Source organism: Eretmochelys imbricata, chromosome 5, assembly GCF_965152235.1.
Source record: "Eretmochelys imbricata isolate rEreImb1 chromosome 5, rEreImb1.hap1, whole genome shotgun sequence".
NCBI classification, from domain to species: domain Eukaryota; kingdom Metazoa; phylum Chordata; order Testudines; family Cheloniidae; genus Eretmochelys; species Eretmochelys imbricata.
This window is the reverse complement of record NC_135576.1, coordinates 90,631,347-90,652,806: the sequence shown is the minus strand read 5'-3', so window position 1 is coordinate 90,652,806 and position 21,460 is coordinate 90,631,347. Positions and strand designations below refer to the sequence as shown.

The following is a 21,460-nucleotide window of genomic DNA, read 5'->3' as shown; positions in this document are numbered from 1 at the left end:
TGTGGGAGGGGGCTCTGGGCTAGTGCGGGGGGCTGGTGAGAGCTCTGGGGTGGGGATGCAGGAGGGTGATCCAGGCTGGGACCGAGGGGTTCGGAGGGCGGGAGGGGGAATAAGGGCTGGGGTGGGGGGTGAGGGCTCTGGCTGGGGGTGTGGGCTCTGGTGTGGGGCCATGGATGAGGGGTTTGGGGTACAGGAGGGGGCTCCAGGCTGGGATCAAGGGGTTCAGCGGGTGGGAGGGGGATCAGGGCTGGGGCAGGGGGTTCCCGGGGCCGGGGGCAGATGGGTGCAGGTTCCGGGTGGTGCTTACCTCAATCATCTCCCGGAAGGAGCGGCATGTCCCCTCTCCGGCTCCTACGCGGAGGTGCGGCCAGGCACCTCTGCACGCTGCCCTGTTCACAGGTGCTGCCCCCGCAGCTCCCATTGGCCAGGAACTGCAGCCAATGGGAGCTGCAGGGGGCGGGGCTTGGGGTATGGGTAGGAGCAGGAGGGGGCACATGGTGGCTGCTTTCCGGGAGCCACGTGGAGCTACAGCACGCACAGAGCAGGGCAAGCCCCCGACCCTGCTCCCTGGCAGGAGCTTGAGAGCCGGATTAAAAGTTCTGGGGGGCCAGATGTGGCCTGCGGGCCAGTTTGCCGATCTCTTCCTTACAGTATTGAAGAGGATACTGACTTTTCTTCTATTTCTTCCCAGCAGTGAGTGAGTTAATACAATTTTTAGAATTCTGATAAGCAATATTCCATCCCAAGTTATTGCATAGATTTAAAATAAGCACTTAACTCCATGGTTAACTCCATCCCTGTTCAGAGACTCGCAAAAACATGTTTAACTTTAAGCATAAATTCTATCCAGCCTAACAGAGGCTTTCCAAAATTAGGGCCTGTAAAAGTTAAGATGGGTTTAAATGTTTGGTCTACATTTTTATTTTCTAACATTTCACTGAATTACAAAAGAGGCATGGTTGCACTGGGCAGAGTTCCAAGAAAGAGGACAAAGATCTTTTAAACATTATAATAACTCTTTGTATTAGACATGCTGTCTGTAATGCTAATAAACTCCTCATTTTCATAAAACAGTTGATATTAGTTGAATAGTCAGTCCTATCCTGTCATTTACACAACTCAAGTTGGAGATGACCTTAACAGTTTGATAGTGTGTGTTTTATAAGTTTATCATACTGTTGGTAGTTGGAAGGAATTTTAATAATCTTCTAGTTTTATTCAATAAGATTTAGGATTTTAAAAACTCTTGTACTTTAAGACAAAATCATATATCAACTGCAAAATGTATTGTTTGTTTTTTAAGCTTATTCACACTTATTTCATATTAAAGATTTAACTCTTTTTTTCGTACATTTCAAACTGGTATATTAACCTTACTTCTCTTTCCATCCTAAATGTAAATTAGGATTTTTTCTGTGAATTTAGCGAGCAATCACCTTGTGTTCTTTCAAGATCTCTCTTACAGGCAAGTCCTAATTTATAATGAAATGTCTCTTACATTTTTATAACAGCACTAGAATAAAATAATCACTTCATTTAAGAACCTACATTATTCTTGTTTTAAATGTTCAAATTATATAGTTGATATCAACACAGTCATTAGTATGAAAGATTTAAAACAAAAATTGAACTCTTCAGATTTTTGTATATCAAATGTTTGTTTTTTATTTTGAATAGCTGACAGTCTAAATACAGTATTGTTTTTATTTATTGTTGATTAACTTGAGCAAATGTGTTGTGAAGATGGTATGAACACGAGTTAAATTCACTTCCCTTGCAGTAAGCCAGGAGTGCGCAGACACTTTTGTAAAGCCTCTCCATCTGCATCTTCCCTGTGCAGTCTCAGTGTGGGATTTAATTAGTGTAGTGAGCCTCGTGCTCATCCTCCACCCGTGGCTGAATTTCACCCACAGCGTATTCCTACTGCTACGTGAAGGTTGGGAAAGAACTGAATGTGTGTAGCCTTTTCACTCCTCAGTGTTCCCTGAAATAATACTGTAAGCTTTATTGACCCAGAGTAAAATACCTTCTTACAGCAGGCTTTGCTTTGAACAGGGGTATCCAGATGTCAGAACTTGATTATCTTTGATCCTGGAGCTCATGGAAAAAGAATTTTTTGTTTGTTTTTTTTGTGGGAAATTGTGAAATGCTGTTTTTTAAATTTTCCACAGAATATTTTGGTTTTTAAATGAAAAACCAAAAACCTATAAAACTCTAATTGAAAAAACAAGACTTTTCAGACTTAAAATAATTTGTGCTCAAGAAAACAAAAAATGATAATTTTTTTAAAAACCAAAGATACAAAAATTACCAAAAATGTTTTTCAGTTTTCAGTTGTTCTGCAGAAAACTGGAAGATTTTGACCAAAATTAAAATTTTTCATTTTGGTCAAAAAGCCATTTTTTGTTGGAAAAACTGTTTGAGAATTTTAGATAGCTCTAAATGTCAAGCTGAGTGAGGGGAAAGAGAAGGAGGGTTCACCTCACAGTGCCACTAATTTACACTCAAATGAAATATTACTCCTCGCCTAATCTCTGGGCAGGTAAGGAGCATTGTTAGCAGGGTCCCATTTACTGTGTGAAACATCAGAGAACATATGCAACAATGACCCATGGTTAGGGGAGTGGCTGAAAGGAGGCAAGACAGCTATTACAGACCAAAGCAAATGTGAACAGCTGGGGAGGCTTGCAAGAGGCGCCTGTAACTTGCAAAACTCCTAAACTGCGTTGAAGCAGACACCCTCTTCTTAGAGTGTCATAGCTCCATTCAAGTCATAACTGCACTTGTAGTTTACGTCAGCTGAGATTCTTCGTTTCTAACAGGCAAGTTCCTCAGCTGTGGAGCTCCTAAGGTGCCTACCAGCAGATCCTGCTTCACATGCACTTTAAGAGTGCTGCAGCAGGGGGATTCTGTGGTCATGGTGGGGAAAGTAAAATGGGAACCGGGCAATGGCTTCGAAGGCAAAAGAAAACGTAGCTAAATAGAAGTCATTGCAAGGCAAGTTCCTTTTCCACACCTCTCCTATTGTCTGCATTTTCTCCTGCCTTCTGGGGCACTGCTTAGCCTCTTCTCTGCCACTCCCCAACGGATCCTGGCCAGCAATCTGTGTAGCACACGTAGGAATTCATGTGTCAAACCTTCAGAATAGAGGACAACTCTATTATTAGGGCAGCTGTAGAATCAGTTTGCATGCTGGGCCTCCATGATTGTAAGCTGAGAGTGAGGTGAGCAATGCTCACTGCCCCTGTTGCCTTGGGGATGAGGACTCCCTACATGCCCGCCTATTTTGGGTCTCTTACCTACCAAACCATTTAACTTTCTGAAATAATGTAACTACTGTAGTTACTTTACAAATAGACTATTTTTAAAAAAAAGTAATTTCTAAAAATAGATGATTAACTTCAAAAAAATCTTTTCCTTCCAGACTACATTCCTTGTGGATAACAAGAAGGTGTTTGGTACGCATCTCATACAAGATATGGTGAAAGATGCATTAAGATCTTTTGTCAGTCCTCCAGTACTTTCTCCTAAGTAAGTAGAGCAGCCTGGGTTCTGTCTATTTAAGCATCAGTACAAAATATTTCACATGCCTTTCTGTTTAAAAAGAAGAACCAAAACCCCAGTTCAGTTAGATACAACTGATTATATGTTTTTCTATAAGTAGAGAATCTTAATGTTTGTGTTTGAAGTCGTCACATAAAAATTTCAGTGGTGGTTACAGTGGTGGATTAGCCACTTGGCCAACGGGACCAGTGCTCGGGGGGCCCCTGGAAAGTGATAGCGCTCTGCCCACCCAGCACTCCTGCCAGGTAGTGGGGACGGGGCACGGGGGCTTGCCCTGCTCCACCTGCCTGGCACTCCTGCTGGGAAGTGGGGGAAGCCCTCGGGCCCCAACTCCGCTCCCCGGCAGGAGTGCTGGATGGGGCCGGGGCAAGCCCCCTTGCTCTGAACCCATTTTCTCAGCAGGAGCACCGGGGGAGGGAATGGCAGGAAGAAGAGGTGGGGAGGGGCCCCCACTTGCTCTGGCACCTAATCCGCCTCTGGGTAGTTATTATAGTACTCCAGGTTCTCCATGAATTTTGTCCTGTATAAATCAGTGTCCTCCAACTCTTTCATTCTGTGTACTATTTTGTAAGAGAGACCCCCCCGCCCCCCCCGCTAATGGATCTGTTGTCTCCCAACTCCCTAAGTTTGCACTGATTTGTTTCTCAAAATGTTGCATTCTGGGGCTCTCTTACTGAATCTGCACACCATAGTTGGAAAACCACTGACAGGCTAGAAACCTCTGACTGCTAGACACTGGGACTGGATGTCAGGAGATGTGGATCACTCAATAAATTGACCTATTTTGCTCATTCCTTCTAGCATCTGGCTCCAGCCACTGTCAGAAGACAAGATACTGGACTAGATGGACCATTGGTCTGACCCAGTATGATGGTCATTCTTAGGTTCTTATGACGTAGATAGTACAGGTTGTCCTTTTTTTTTTTTTTTTTTTTTCCCCTAACATAGCTAAAGTCAGTATCTCCTCTCTTAATTGAGTAACGGTCAGTATTTAGTGCAGTCGTTGTTTCATTTGATATGGCTCTGGCTATTTCCTTATAGATGTTGTCTGTATAACAACCATCAGGCTAAGGACTACATTGATTCTTTTGTGACCCATTGTGTTCGGGTAAGTGTCAGTTGTCTTACAAAGGCCTTTAATACATATTTAGGCACTGTCAAAGGAATTCAGCTCCTGTGAAAATGAGATTGAGATACCTAACTTTAGGCCAGAATTTTTAAACCTGGATTCCTAAATTCTTAACCTTTTGGAAACATAACTGTTGCAATTTGCAATCCCAGGACCATCGTATGTGGGACAGGTTTTGTAGTAATTTATAAAATGGGTATACATCTCCAGTAATGGAAAGTAATTTCATGTAACCTGCAAACACATACTGTTTTTCAAAAAGTGTAAATATTTATCCTTCTATCCAGTTTGGAGATGTCTGTTTAGTATCTGTGTTTGAAGATCTTAATGTATTGAAAAACACAGCACAATGTAAAAATCTGAGAAAATGTATTTAGGCATGAATCCTTTCACACATCCTGCTTGGTTGCATATTTACTGTGGCTCAATCTTTAAATAAAAATACATCATGTGGGATACCTTTAGGTTTAAAATTCATCAGTGGTTCTTCTATTTCAGCCGTTCTGTAGTCTGATTCAAATCCATGGACACAATAGGGCTCGCCAGAGAGATAAACTGGGTCATATTCTTGAAGAATTTGCCACTCTGCAGGATGAGGTAATGTAGCAGCCAGGAGGCCAGCAGGCTTCATCCTCCTGTGTGTTTTTTCCACAATGGAATATCTTGTGTTGGGCTTCCTGTAAATGAATGAAGGTTTGTTCCCCCACCATAACCTTTAACGTCTGTTTCTTAACCTTAAAATACTCTGCTTCTGCTCCCTGCACTTGTTAAAGCTGCCAGTGCGCACAAGGTTAACAGAGTAAAGAAGCTTGGTTCTAAGCCACTTTAAATTCAGAGCACATCTTGTTTCAAAGATGAAATTGCATCTATACAAAATGAACGTATAATATATTATTTGCAAATCTGTGTAACAAACCTGATTTCTTAAAGTGTAAAATGTTACATAATACATAAAATACATAAAACTTACATTTACCTCCCTGTCATTCAACATTAAAGAACACATACTTAAATCATCTATGAAACTGTTTCTGAATTGGAGGATGATTGACCTTGGTGGAAGGTTGTGTTTCACTTGTAGGAGTTGGATTTATTTTTTAAGAGATAATGAAAAACACTACTTTCCAGGCTTTGCATGTTAAGGGACAGAGCAGAGGAGTGTGGAATGGGAAGATTTTTGTTGCCTTTGTGGTGGGTCAGTGTTCCATGGGGGTGCTTGGTAGAGGGGTTTGTCAGTATTGCTCTTGAGGTGTTTCTTCCTGAGTAAACAGTTTGTTGTGTTATTTTGTTTAGGACTATGGAGGCTCTCTGAATTGTAGTATTTCATGATAAAAAAAAAATTGAAACTCTTCAGACATTTAGCCTAAAATAAAAACAATAGAAGATTCTTTATTTTTATATTATTTTGCATGCTGAAGCCATATTCTAGTGATTTTTTTTTTTTTACAACTTGGTGCTGTGGAAGTTCCCAGAAATATTGTCAATTATCTCTATGATATTGTAACCTAACAAGCTGTTGCTCCTGGTCTCAGTTGCACATAGTATGTGGGTACAATACCCATGCTGGTTTGCCAAACGTTAGTAAATTTGACTATTCAATAATTAAAACTTTCAATAACATTAAATCATTTGTCAGTAAATATGACAGTGCAGTATAGAAGAATGTTTATCATCTTCTACCCCAGACAGTGAGTAAATTACATAACCCAGATTTATGTGCTTTTTGGACTGCTGAAGTCACGGTCTGTGAAAACTGATTTCCCTTGTTAATATGTAATATGGATTTATTGACCTTATTTTCATTTAGAATTTTGTGAGGGTTTTAATTGTGTTAAAACCATGAATATTGTTTCTCAGTATGTTCTCACTTTCCTGTAGCTGTGCTATTTTTACTGAACAGTTTTCTGTGTCTTTTTCTGGTAGGCAGAGAAAGTAGATGCAGCACTTCACAGTATGCTGCTGAAACAGGAACCCCAAAGGCAACATCTGGCTTGTTTGGGGACCTGGGTCCTCTACCATAATCTCCGCATCATGATACAGTATCTTCTGAGTGGCTTTGAATTGGAACTTTACAGTATGCATGAGTATTATTACATATACTGGTAAGAATACACATTATTAAAAGCTTTGCGGGGAATGTTCCCACAGAGCCCAGCCTGTAAATGTATAGAACAGTGTTAGGCCAAAGTTTAAACTGGGACTTAGAACAATTCTCTCATCCCAGACTGACTGCACAAAATATTTAGTCTCACTGCATCATAAAAATTAGAGATGGGGGAAAAAACCTATTGGGCCATCTCGTCCCTTCTCCCATGTTTGTTCTCTACAATGTATTCATTAACACACTGTCCAGATCACTACTTGGCTCCTTATTTAGCTTGTTCTAATAGAACATCTCTCATGAAAGTGGTTTAGTCACATGAGAAGCAATGCTGACTGTGGCAGTAAGCATAGATTTAAAAGGAAAAAACACTACCTGCTTCTGGTTTATATTCTCTTCCCTTCCAACAATGCTAATCTCATTAGATATTTTTTTTAACATTTAGACACATTGAATTGGGAGATCATTTTAAAGTGTGCTGTCTGAAAAGTGACTATTTAAAAACAACATCTTACTCCGAATGCATCCCCTGTCTATATCCAGAGCAGTACCTTCTGTTTTTAGTGAAAAAGAGAGTGTGTGTGGGTGAGGTAATATCTTTTATTGGACCAACTTATTTTAGTGAAAAAGTAAGATTGCAGTATGCAGAAACAACATACATGCTTTTCTATTATACTCCTTCCACCTTGAACTACTTTCCATAGGAGGAGATGGCCAAAAGGAAAGAAAAATATGTTTTAAATGGCTTGTGTGTAATGGACCAATAATGCACTCATATCTTAAACTGACATTTTAATGCTATTTTTTTTAACTCAGTTGAAAATAAATTCTAATGTATAGTACATACTGTACTGTTACTCTTCAAAGGACTACATACTACTTGCATCTGGTAAGGAAAAGTCAAATCTCTTACATCAGAGGGTTTATAAAAAGTTGCATTAGGAAAAGAGACTATAAAATACATTTTCATTAACATCAAGACTAGTATCCTGTCTTCTGATAGTGGCCAGAGCCAGATGCTTCAGGGAGACTGAACAGAATAGGACAGTTTTGAGTGATCCATCCTGTCGTCCAGTTCCAGGTTCTGGTAGTTGGAGGTTTAGGGACACTGGGAACATGGGGTTGCATCACTGACACTCTTGGCTAATAGTCATTGATGGACTTATCCTCCATGAACTTACCTAATCCTTTTTTGAACCCAGTTATACCTTTTGGCCTTCACTGCATCCCCTGACAATTAGTTTCACGGGTTGACACTGCATTGTGCTACTTCGTGTGTTATATGAAGGGGTAAATAATGCTTCCCTATTCACTTTCTCCATACCATTCATGATTTTATAGACCTATCATGCCCCTGCACTTAGTATTCTCTTTTCTAAGATGACCAGTCCCAGTCTCTTTAATCTCTCCTTCTATGGAAGCTGTTCCACGCTCTTATTCATTTTCATTGCCCATCTGTGTACCTTTTCCAATTCAAATATCTTTTTTGAGATGGGGTGACCAGAACTGCATGAAGTATTCAAGCTGTGGGAGTACTATAGATTTATGTAGTGCATTATGATATTTTCTGTTTTTATTGTCAATCCCTTTCCTAATGGTTCCTGACATTGTTAGCTTTTTTGACTGCCACTGCACGTTGAGCAGAAGTTTTCAGAGAACTATCCACGATGACTCCAAGGTATTTCTTGGGTGGTAAGAGCTCATTTTGATCCCATCACGTTGTATGTACAGTTGGAATAATTTTCTCCAATGTGCATTACTTTGCACTTATCAACATTGAATTTCATCTGCCATTTTGTTGCCCAGTTATCCAGTTTAGTGAGATCCCTCTGTAACTCTTTGCAGTCAGCTTTGGACTTCACTATCTTGAGTAATTTTGTGTCATCTGCAAATTTTGCCTCTTCACTGTTCTTCTGCCCCTTTTCCAGATATTAAAAATTCCAGATCTTACTGAGGGTGTGAGACACTCCTTAATTTTATAATACTACCATTAATGCCAGTCTATGAATTTGGCTACCAGGGGTAGTAAGGGCAATAAAACTGGTTCCATGTTGGAATTTCGTAATTTACTTTCAAACTAAGGCATTTGAAGAAAACATTATAGTAACTAATGAATTTGTTGCTATTTGATTTTAGTAGATTTTCCTTTAAGGACAGAAGGGACCATTAGGTTAGTCTGACCTACTGTATACCAGGCCAGTAAATTTCACCCACTTATCCCTCTATTGAGCCCCACAGCTTGTGTTTGGCTAACACATATCTTCCAGAAAGACCTTCACTCTTGATTTGAAGATAGATTTCAATAGATGGAGATTCCATCACTTCCCTTAGTAGTTTGTTCCAGTAGTTAATAACCCTTACTGTTAAAAATGTGTGCCTTATTTCTTATTTGAACTTGTTTGGCTTTAACTTGCATCCATTGGTTCTTGTTATGCCTTTCTCTGCTAGATTAAAGAACCCTTGTAGTGCCTGGGATTTTCTCCCCATTAAGGTACTTATACATTGTGGCAATTATGATTAGTATCCATTTGTTGATGGTCTTTTTTCTCCACTTTTAATGACTCTGTACATCTTAGTACTATAGTTTAACTATGATAAGTACCCATTCAATTTGATCTTTAAGTGAAGACCAAAAAAATATTGTGGTTTAAGAAAATAATACTCAGTTGAAGCATTCATCAGAATACTGTCAGTAACAACATTTCTGGACTGAACTATGAATTTTTTTGAAGCCTTATGTTTATTTTTACTTTTCATGCTCTGCACTCCTAGAGTAGTTTTCACACCACCTTTGCTATTAGTTTGAAAGAAGGCCAGAACTTTGTTCATAAGATGTAGTACCACTTTAGGAATCTCTTGCAGAATTCTGTGTGTAATGGTTGAATATTAATTAATTCCTGGGCTTCCTTAAAATGATAATCCATGATTTTACTTATTAAAAATTGTAATGTTTGAAATTAGGGCTGTCAAGCAATTAAAAAAACTAATCACGATTAATCGTGCAATTAATCGTGCTGTTAATAATAGAATACCATTTATTTAAATATTTTTGGATGTTTTCTACATTTTCAAATATATTGATTTCAATTACAACACAGAAGACAACGTTACAGTGCTCACTTTATTTTTTGATTACAAATATTTGCACTGTAAAAAACAAAAGTAGTATTTTTCAGTTCACCTAATACAAGTACTGTAGTGCAGTCTCTTTATCATGAAAGTTGAACTTACAAGTGTAGAATTATGTACAAAAAATAGCTACATTCAAAAATAAAACAATGGAAAACTTTAGAGCCTATGAGTCCACTCAGTCCTATTTCTTGTTCAGCCAATCACTCAGACAAACAAGTTTGTTTACATTTGCAGGAGATAATGCTGCCTGCTTCTTGTTTACAGTGTCACTTGAAAGTGAGAACATGCATTCACGTGACACTGTTGTAGCAGACGTCACAAGATATTTACGTGCCAGATGTGCTAAAGATTCATGTGTCCCTTCATGCTTCAACCACCATTCCAGAGGACATGCATCCATGGTGATGACGGGTTTTGCTCTATAACAATCCAAAGTAGTGCGGACTGACACATGTTCATTTTCATCATTTGAGTCAGATACCACCAGCAGAAGGTTGATTTTCTTTTTTGGTGGTTCGGGTTCTGTAGTTTTCACATCGAAGTGTTGTTCTTTTAAGACTTTTGAAAGCGTTCTCCTCACCTCATCCCTCTCAGATTTTGGAAGGCACTTCAGATTCTTAAACCTTGGGTCGAGTGCTGTAGCTATCTTTAGAAATCTCACATTGGTACCTTCTTTGCATTTTGTCACATTTGTTCTTAAAATGAACAACATATGCTGGGTTATCATCTGAGACTGCTATAACATGAAATATATGAGCAGGAGACATGCATTTCTTTCCCAAGGAGTTCAGTCGCAAATTTAATTAACACATTATTTTTTTAACGAGCGTCATCAGCATGGAAGCATGTCCTCTGGAATGGTGGCCGAAGCATGAAGGCGCATACAAATATTTAGCATGTCTGGCCCATAAATACCTTGCAATGATGGCTACAAAATTGCCATGCGAATGCCTGTTCTCACTTTCAGGTAACATAAATAAGAAGCGGGCAGCATTATCTCCCATAAATGTAAACAAACTTGTTTGTTTGAGTAATTGGCTGAACAAGAAGTAGGACTGAGTGGACGTATAGGCTCTAAAGTTTTACATTGTTTTGTTTTGGAGTGCAGTTATGTAACAAAATATATATATATTTATAAATTGCACTTTCATGATAAAGAGATTGCACTACAGTGCTTGTATGAGGTGAATTGAAAAATACTATTTCTTTTATCATTTTTACAATGCAAATATTTGTAATCAAAAATAATAATATACAGTGAGCACTGTACACTTTGTATTCTGTTTTGTAATTGAAATCAATATATTTGAAAATGTAGAAAAACATCCAAAAATATTTAATAAATTTCTATTGATATTCTATTGTTTAACAGTGCAATTAAAATGTGATATTAATGGCAATTTTTAAAATCATGATTAATTTTTTTTGTTAATCGCGTGAGTTAACTGCATTTGAACTATTGTCAATATTTTTAAAAAAATACTAGTTTAAAAATAATTTAAAAGGGACTCCTTTAAAATACGTAGTCTTTGTAATTTAATATGTACTGTTCCTAAACTCTTGGATTATTTAAGTATTAGTCTGAAGTCTTTTAAAGATTTTGAAATGGTTAGAAATCATCTAACTGAATACTTACACAATACCATGGTTTTGATTTAAACTAGCAAAAGAACAAAAGTCATTTTATACCATCACTGAGCTTTATGGTCAAGGAAATATCAATTGAGTATAGCCATCTGTTTTCTTCATGAAAGAAAATACACAATGTGTAATAACAGCACATGCATTATATATAGTTTGCTGTGTAGTATGTAATAGCTGGATACTATTTTATTGTAGGTATCTGTCTGAGTTTCTCTATGCCTGGCTGATGTCAACACTGAGCCGTGCTGATAGCTCTCAAATGGCAGAAGAGAGAATAATGGAAGAGCAGCAGAAAGGCCGTAGTAGTAAGAAAACAAAGAAAAAGAAAAAAGGTAGAATAGGTTTAGTGTTTCTTTTATTTCTCTCATACTGGCATTATACCTGGCATTATACCTCAAGTGGTATGTCTGCACTGCAATGAAAGCCCAGGTTTAGTGGGACTCAAGTCAGCTGACCCATGTTAGGGAATCCTGGGCATGAGTATCTACATTGTATGTTAACCCAGTGTTGGTACTTTTCTAACCCATGCTCAAACCTAGGGCTTTTGCATTCACACTGCGGTGCGCAGACCCAAGTCAAAGTAAACATATCCCAGAGTCCCTAGCGCCATTCCCCTCCCCAGATGTGGCCACTCTAGCCCTAGGACCGTGGTGCACTGTGGGAAGACTTTACTGCCTGCCCTGCATGTTACCAGGAAGCAGCTCGCTTTGCAAAAGGCCTCATTGTTTCACTCTCCATTGCAAACCCAGGAGGCTCTCTGACAGATTGGTGATCAGAAGAGAATGGGTTAATGCTGATCTGAGCAGCTGCTGTTCACAAAGGGGTGGCGGCTTCTGTTTTCAATAGAGTGGATTGCAGATTGCTTGGATAGAGAGGGTTAAGGAAATTGTCCTATGGAATTGTGAGATACTTCTGGCTGACCCCCGGGGTCTGAATGAAGCAAGGCTACATCTACACTGCAACGCAATAGGGCTCAAACCCTAGTCCCAACTTAACTTGAGCTCAGACCCTCCAGCCCTGCAGGGACCTGGGACCATGGGTCCAAACCCTGGGTTAGCGCAATTGCTGGGTAGATGCAATGGAAGTTCGTGCTTGAGCCCAGTGTTACAGTGCAGACATACCCAAAGAGTTACTCCTGATTCTTATAATTGTGAGGTTAGCGTTTTGTCCTTACTGTCTTCTATTAGGAAAAAAAATCGGGTTGTTGCCTGGGGCTGCATGTGAAACTTGTTTTTGATTAATTGAATATGATTTAATCCATACACCAGCACTTTCCAACTCTTTGCAAACTGAGCCTCTCTTCAGGAAGACAAAATTACCTACATCTTTCCTTTAACTGTGCCATGTTACCAGCACACTGTGGGAGAAATGTTTACTACTACTGTTCCACACTTCCAGGGGAGCATGCCTATGCTTTGGAAAACACTGTCCTACAAAAAGTATAGCTTTATGAAGGCAACATTTGTCTGAGTGTGAGGTGGAGTACGTATTGTCAGATCACATTTTTATTCTATTCCTAAGAAGTTCTATCGGGCTCCAGTTCCGCAAGGTACGTAAGCTTGTGCTTAGCTTGGAGAATGTAAATTGTACTATTAAGTCCAGGACTACTCATGCGAATAAAAGTTAGGTATGTACTTAAGTACCTTGCTTAACTGGGGACCAAATAAGTATGTCTGTATGTCTTAATTTAAAAGGAGAGTTTCTGATTTTTAGAGAAGGTGACAGGAAAACCATGTGATATTTGCAATTAACTATTTTAATGAACTAGTAGTTGCAAAAAAAAAGTTTGCCTGCATTTGTTCTGTATCATTATTTTGAGTGGAAAATCTTTGTATATGGAATTTACAGTTCGCCCTCTGAGCAGAGAGATCACCATGAGCCAAGCATATCAGAATATGTGTGCTGGAATGTACAAGGTAACTTATTACTGAACAGATGGTGTACATAGGCTTCAAATTTGTTGTATGGTGGTGTTAAGCATTAAAATCTCTCCCTCCCCTTTTTTTTTTGTAATCTGTGTCCAGTCTCTTCTTGGTTCTGAGAATCAGGCCCTCATTTTTGGCATGCCAAGCTCCCCTAAAGAAATTTCCTACTCTAAATAGTATTTTATCAGACACAGAATAATGCCATTTAAAATCTTCTAATGGATATGAGTAAGGATAAATCGTCTGTGCTGAAACCATTATCTTTAGGCACTGGAACTTGTTTGTAGCGCCCTCCCCTGTCTCCAAACAAGGGTGGATACCAAAAACTATAAATGATACTAGCTGAAATATAATAAAACAAGCACTAAAGGTACGTTAAAATGGAAGTACCATGTAGTGCTAAAAGAAATGTAATGCTGATTCCCTAGCCTCCCTGTTCTCTGCCCTCTGACATGTGAGTAGAGGTGAAATATTAGCTTACTCAACAGAAGTGCTTCTGATGTGGTTTGATATCTGAGTAGGCTCTTTTGTGAATCACTCCATCCTCTCTCTCAAGATTAAAAAGAGGAGGAGTTACCTTGCTAACCATTTGCTGACTTGTTTGGTGCATTATAAAGCACATGAAAAGTCCATTCTCTAGGCAGACAAATAGACAAGAGTAGAATCCAGAGACAGAAGACATACAATTAAAACCTTTTTGCATCAAATGCCTGGAAAAGTATTTCGGAATGACATTTTTTCCCATCCTGCCTGTGTGTACCATTGCTGATTCCAAGATGCGGTAGTGCTTGTGTGTTATGACAAAATGCTAAAGGTTTCACCTTGGTCTTTCTTATTCATTCCTTCCCCTTAGACGATGATAGCTTTTGACATGGATGGTAAAGTGAGAAAACCCAAATTTGAGCTTGATAGTGAGCAAGTTCGATATGAGCACAGGTTTGCTCCATTCAACAGTGTCATCACGCCACCACCAGTGCACTATCTGCAGTTCAAGGTGAACTCTTTTCAAACAATCTTAAAACATTTAGATTCAACTCTGACTTTCAATATGTTTATACATTTCTTGTAAGATCAGGCCCTGCATGTACACATACATACCTAGTGGCTGATTTTATAGTACATATTGATGCATCTCAATGTATTGAAGGACAGTATCATGCCTTTGAATACTGTGCTATAAGTTAAAGGTATCTTTCATTTTTCTAAGTTATTATTTAAGCAAAGTAGAGAATGACAAGAGGCTGTTCACTGCATTTGCAGTAAGGAAAATGAATTGAACTTTCCTAAAATTGGACTTTTAAGCATTTTTGCCAAGTTTTGTTGCTGTTACTCTTTGTAATGTGTGCATTTGTGTGAAAAGGATATCTAATTTGACATACTCTCAGCTAGAATAATATACATTTAGAAAAGGTAGTTTAACAGTTGAAGTATTATTACTTTGCAAACAAGCAAGGTATATGAACCAAATATGAAGGCAGTTTTGCATGTAAAATGAACATTGATAACGCAAATCAGACCATCCTTGCTTTCTGTGTGTCAACAAGGCTATATCATCTTACCTATCTTTAGAATTATGCAATTTTTTTTTTTTAAGGAAAAGTAACTTTTAAAAAAATCTTGTCCAACCTGTGCACACGAGCCTGTGCTTAATAACCACCTAATATTATTGCTCTTCCCCTGTCCATCTTTCCTCCTTAGTTACTCCCCACTGTTTTGCTGCCTACTTGATCGCATCACTGCTGCAAATAGATTGCAAGTTCTCCAGAGCAGGGATCATGTCGTTTATTTGTGCTCTGAGGTGTCTTAGCACACTTTTGGTGTTCTAAAATAATAAGCTATTTAATAAAGATTACAATACATGCGATTTAACTGGTTAAAGCAAATACTAACTTGACCTCTGCTATTTAGTGGTGTTAATATTTTAACCAGTACTCAGTTTGACTTAAGGAAAAACTGGTTTTAATTAAATACTGTGACTGCTTTTGATAGGGATCAGAAAACAATGTAGAAAGGTTTATGTGCTGTTGACTATTAGTTTTAATATATATACATATTTTGTGATATTTAGGAAATGTCTGACCTAAATAAATACAGCCCCCCTCCACAGTCCTCTGATCTCTATATGGCAGCTAGCAAACACTTCCAGCAGGCTAAAATGATACTGGAGAATATTCCTAACCCAGATCATGAGGTAAGGCTGAACTGAAATGTAGAGAAGGAGAAGTTTCTTGTTTGGAATACATTATTGGCTTTGTCATTAGTTCTAACTGAAATACTTTTGTTATGAATTAAAATGTGCTAGCAAATTATAATTTAGTTATTAAAGTGCTTAAGTATTTAATTTTAAATTGTCAACTTCCCACATTGAACTGCCTGCTGTACACCATGATGTATAAGAACAGCAGCTTGTTAGAGAAGGAATGTGTCCTGTGCAACATGAAGCACAAAGTCAACCCCTGACAAATAATACCTTGGAATCTGCAGAGGTTCGACCGTCATGGGAATGAATATGAAATACCATGTTTTATATGGTCTATTATATTAAAAATACTATTGTATTAAACATAGTTAGTTGCCTTATCAAGATGGTTAAATATAATTTATATATTTGAAAATTTAGTATAAATTGCTTTGACCTCTTTTAAAATGGGATTGATATTCCAGTCCAAGTATTACATTGTGGAAGCAGCTTGATTTTTTTCAGTTATTTTTTCTTGGCCATAAATTGTCACTTGAAAGTTTTACTACTTTCTGTTAGGTCAACCGAATTCTAAAAGTTGCTAAACCCAACATTGTGGTCATGAAGCTGCTGGCAGGAGGACACAAGAAGGATTCTAAGGTAAGAAAATCACAATCAAATTGAATTTATTGTCTTTAACTACTGAATAACACAGTAAACAGTTCCATTTTGGCCACAGATCTAATAGTTGAATGCACAGGTTCTGTTTTTAACTATTCTTAGCCTTAGAGGGAATAGAGATCTGATCCAAATATGGAAAAAATTATAATTAAAAAATATGTGTCGACCCTTGAAACATGTTAAGAAGCTGTCACTTCAAGTTTTGAAATTTGTTATGCCCTCAAATGTTTGAACGTTGGGAGGGAAATTAGCTGGGAAGCTGCATCTAGAATGTAAATAGCAATGAAGACAGGAGCTATGATGTGGAAGGTGAGGCTAATGATGGAAGCAACAGCAGATGTGTATGGATAGGGTTAGACATTAAGAGGAAGAATAGAAGGGAGAGCAGTTGATAGCAATGGGTCGAAGGAAGTACAAGTAAACAGTAGAAGGGTTGAGGACTGAGGAGAAACAGCAGCAGGTAGGGGAGGGGAACGGAAGAAATTAGCTGAGCCTGTGGCAGATAGTGGGTGAGGTGGAGAGTAGAGGAAAGCATTGGTGGGGCAGTATCCAGAAGGTGGAAACAGAAGTATGGGGAACAGAAGGGGCAATGGGTGGGTGGACGAGAGGTAAGGTGCTAGTGGGATAGCAGTTAGAAGGGTAGATCAGCAGCAATTAGTTTTTAATCTTGTGTACCTGGAAAGAGAAGCAATTTCAGAAAAACAATTTTTTATTTTTTTTTTAAAAAGTGCCTCACCTCTTCAGTACTCGTGCGTGGTTCCAATATAGTATATAAGACGACTGACTTCCCCAAGGCAGAGATGTGAGGTCTTATGTCTTAGTGAGATTTTAGTTTTTCCGTCTACCTCCTTATTTTGTACCAGTTCAATTGTACTTTTCTTTTTTTCCCTCTTTGTGTTGGTACCAACTCCATCATAGTACAAGCTGTAACTGAGAAGGCTGATGGCTTTCCCAAGATGGCAGTGTCCCTCTTCGCCCCTCACTAGTGGTGACTAGTCTTTGAGACTATTTTCCACAACTCAGAATAGCTTTTGATGATGGGGTTTTTTTAAGTTGATTTTTAGCTGAAGAGATTTTCTTGGTTTGTGTTCTTTTTTGATATTTTAAAGCTTAAAAAAAAAAAGTAGGTAAAACATTTTCTTCCAAGCATTTTCTTCCAAGATAAGTATGCCATGAATTCCCCTTTCGAGCCCATAAAGTCAGTAGTGGTGTATGTCAGAGTAATCTTTTAAAACTCTCTCTTCCTCTAGGTTCCTCCAGAATTCGACTTCTCTCCTCACAAATATTTCCCAGTTGTGAAACTTGTTTGAAAGACCAGAGATTATTATTAGGATACCTGAACTGTAATCTGTATTTCAGATACCTGCTTTGAAATGGAGTATTTTATACTGTAGCCAGAAGTGAAATGGATCTCTTGGATAAAAGTACTGTTTTGTGGAATATCTTTAGTCTGACGTCCTTACATGAACTGAATGACAACTGCTGTTTTAAAGTGGTTTGTATAATATTCTATGGGTGAAATGGTTTTTAATCAACTGCATTATTGAACAACATTGTACCTTATTTGGTTTTATTACAGATTTAATCATAAATCCTTTTAATGAATTCTGACTGACAATAGTGTTTGTAAGGATTTAATAACACTCATAGCTGAGTATGATACAGTACAATAGTACCTGTCTGATAAACGCAGCTGAGTTAAAGTGAAATTCTGGTTTGAACAAGGACTCTCTGAAAATGACATTATAGAATCATAGAAGTGTAGGACTAGAAGGGACCTCAAGAGGTTGTCTAGTCCAGTCCGCTGCACTCAAGGTAGGACTACATAATAACTTGACCACTCCTGACAAATGTTTGTCTAGCCTGTTCTTAAAAACCTCCAAAGATGGAGATTCCACAGCCTCCCTAAGCAATTTATTACAGTGCTTAACTACCCTGATAGGAAGTTTTTTCTAATATCCAACCTAAACTTCCCTTGCAATTTTAAACCCATTGCTTCTTGTCCTGTCATCAGAGATTAGTAAGAACAATTTTTCATCCTCCTCCTTATAACAACCTTTTTATGTACTTGAAAATTATGTCCCCCACCCTGCCTAGTCTTCTCTTCTCCAGACTCTCTTTTGTCTCTACACACTTCTGTTCTTTGTTTATATTTATCCTTTGTAATTTTACCTAATTTCCACTTTTTGTAGGACTCTCTTTTTGAGTTTTAGATCATTGAAGATCTCTTGGTTAAGCCAGCGGGGTCACTTGCCATATTTTCTATCTTTGCTGCACAGTGATAGTTGGCTCTTGTACCCTTAAATGTCTCCTTGAAAAACTGCCAACTCTCTCAAACTGTTTTTCCCCTTAGACTTGCTTCCCATGGGATCTTACCTACCAATTCACTGAGTTTGCTAAAGCCTCCCTTCTTGAAATCCATTACCTTTATTGGGCAGTTTTCCCTGCTACCCTTCCTTAGAATCATGAGCTGTCATTTCATGATCACTTTTTCCCAAGCTGCCTTCCACTTTCAAATTCTCAACCAGTTCCTCCCTGTTTGTCACAATCAAGTCTAGAACAGCCTCTCTCCTAGTTGCTGCTCCAATGTGTTCCAAGAACTTGTTGGATAATCTGTGCCCTGCTGTATTATTTTCCCAACAGATGTCTGAATAGTTGAAGTCCCCCATCACCACCAAGTCCTGTGCTTGGGCTGCTTTTGTTAGTTGTTTTAAAAAAAAAAAAGTCTCATCCATCTCTCCTTCCTAGTTAGGTGATCTATAGTAGAATCCTACCATGACATCTCTTGGTTTGTTTGTTTATTACCCCTTTTACACCTACGCAGGAACTTTCAACAATTCCATCTCCTATTTCCTTTTCAATCTCAGTGCAAGTGTATACAGTTTTGATATATAAGGTAACACCTCCTGAGCCAGCTGTACCCTTCTGGAATATTATCCCACCAAATCTCTGTGATGCGAACTATGCCATAGTTGTGTTTATTTCTAGTTCTTCCTGTTTGTTCCCCATATTTCTTGCATTAATATACAGACATCTATGATACTGATCTGATATCCCTCTCTTGTCTCTCCCTTGTCCCCAGGGTTCTAGGTTTTGATCTTAATTACCATCACATTTGCTCAGCTTACAATTAAAACATTTTTTTTTCCCCAGCCTCACAAACTCAAAAGGTATTCATAGACTAATAGAGTTTAAGGCCAGGAGAGTCTGACTGCCTGTATGACACAGGCTGTTCAATTTCACCGGTATATTGAGCCAAATAACTTACTTATTTGAATGAAGCGTAGTTATGGCGCAACTGCAAAGCTGTAGCGTAAGAGCACTATTTTTATAGGCACTTGATGGCTATAACTACAGGCTGTTCCAGAGGCAGCTACTTTACTCTCTGATCCCATTTTATACTATACTCTCTGATCCAATTTACAGAATTTCACTTTTTTCATTTCACCTTTAAAAGCAAAATGGGCCTCTGTTACCTTTAGGGAGAAGCAGTGTGTTCACATTTATATAAACACTTCTCAGTTAAGCCAACATGTAACAAAAGGAAGAGGGGGAAATCTCATTAAGGAATTTCTTCTAGACCTAGATCATGTAGCTGTCCAGACAGAACGACTTACAAGGAGCTAATTGCTCAAATCAACTGCACAGCAGTTCCTTTAATCAGTATTTGCACATGAGCTAGTATGATATCCAAGCACCTTACAGCAGGTACATCGGTCTACCATCCAGTCTAATCATCATTAATCTCTGACCTTCCCTCTAGGTAAAAATGAGTATAGTAAATTGTTTATCATAGCATTTACACACATTTAATAGAGTTGGGTCATGTTCCAAACCTGGTAAAGTTTCTTTAATTTCTTGTGGAAGAGAGTTCCAAAACCATGGACATGGAGCTGACAGCACCACCCTTGGAGCTGACAGTTCCACTGTTCCTGATCAGAACTGCCATAAAATCATGGTAACAAAGAGCCTGTCTTTTAGGAGCTTGGGTCTAGCCCTTTCAAGAAGCTTGAAATCATGGCCAGAATCTTTAAATGTCTTGATACTCCAACTCTTTTATAAACCTGTTTCCAAAGCACTTGTCAAGTCAAAATGGTAATATAGCAAGCAAAGCAGGCACTTCATAGACTCTCTGCAAAGTTTTGCCTACCTCATTGCCCAGAATTACTATAGGGAAGGTTGGTTTGTTTGTTTGTTACAAGAGGGTTGAAAATTCATTCAAATCAACAGTACACAGTAGTCTTTGCTTGAGGCAAGCAGATATTTTGTGAAAGTTAGGAGTGGCAGAACTCCTGACTGAGTTTATGCCTCACTCTAAGCCAGTTCTAAGAATAACAGTTGGATTAAAAAGCAAGACCAGAAGGCAAGATGAGCTGAATTTTTCATTTTGCAGGAAATTATGCAATTTTAAAACTCTGTGTTCCAAAATGGAACAGAAACATTTAAATTTCCCACAAAACAAAAATTCCAAAGCCTTCATTTTGGGTTGATTGAAACATTTTGTTCTGAGCTTGACTAAGTTTTTATTATAAAACACTTTTCTAAATTCAGCTGGAATCTACAAAGGGACCATCACTCGAAAAACAACATTTAGCTTTCAACGAATTGACATTGATGGTAAAGTGTTCTGCTGGACAACTTCTAACCAGCTCTACAAAATGGTTTAATTGAAGTTGAAGCTGAACACCCAAAACTGGCAGACTAAATATATTAGAAAGCAATAATTAAGTTAGTTAACTTCTCTCCTATGTAAATTCAATACAAAAATACTTTAGTGCACTGACCTCTCTACTTCTCCGCATTGTGAAGAATTATTGTTACTAGACTTCCAGGCAGACTGGACTGCTCACTTTCAAAGGCAACCACCTTCCACTGGAAATACATAAGCTGGTCAACAGGTAACATGTTAAACTAGAAATAACTTCTGTACTGTATCACATTTACAGAATACATGAATTAGAAATTGGGTAAATGAACCAGTTTTCTTCTCTTCTCCCCCCCGCACTAGGAGCTAACATTGAAAGTAAACCAACCCTGTTTAAAATAAGTTAAATACACACTGAGAAGGATTTAGTTTTATTTTAAAACGTTTGTCTAAAATTGAT

The 21,460-nt window shown here is 38.4% G+C and overlaps 1 protein-coding gene across 2 annotated transcripts in view; it reads left to right on the top strand.

Moving 5' to 3' along the window:
* NAA35 (N-alpha-acetyltransferase 35, NatC auxiliary subunit) overlaps nt 1-17,960 on the top strand; it is a 42,222-nt gene extending 24,262 nt beyond the window's left edge. For both annotated transcript variants that reach the window (XM_077817506.1, XM_077817507.1), the window contains exons 13-23: nt 1,406-1,465; nt 3,425-3,531; nt 4,606-4,672; nt 5,192-5,290; nt 6,617-6,795; nt 11,766-11,902; nt 13,419-13,486; nt 14,349-14,489; nt 15,564-15,686; nt 16,254-16,334; nt 17,606-17,960. In XM_077817506.1, coding sequence (XP_077673632.1) covers nt 1,406-1,465; nt 3,425-3,531; nt 4,606-4,672; nt 5,192-5,290; nt 6,617-6,795; nt 11,766-11,902; nt 13,419-13,486; nt 14,349-14,489; nt 15,564-15,686; nt 16,254-16,334; nt 17,606-17,665 — 1,122 coding nt within the window. In that variant the 3' untranslated portion in view covers nt 17,666-17,960. The remainder of the gene's footprint in view (nt 1-1,405; nt 1,466-3,424; nt 3,532-4,605; nt 4,673-5,191; nt 5,291-6,616; nt 6,796-11,765; nt 11,903-13,418; nt 13,487-14,348; nt 14,490-15,563; nt 15,687-16,253; nt 16,335-17,605) is intronic.
* The last annotated feature ends 3,500 nt before the right edge of the window (nt 17,961-21,460 follow it).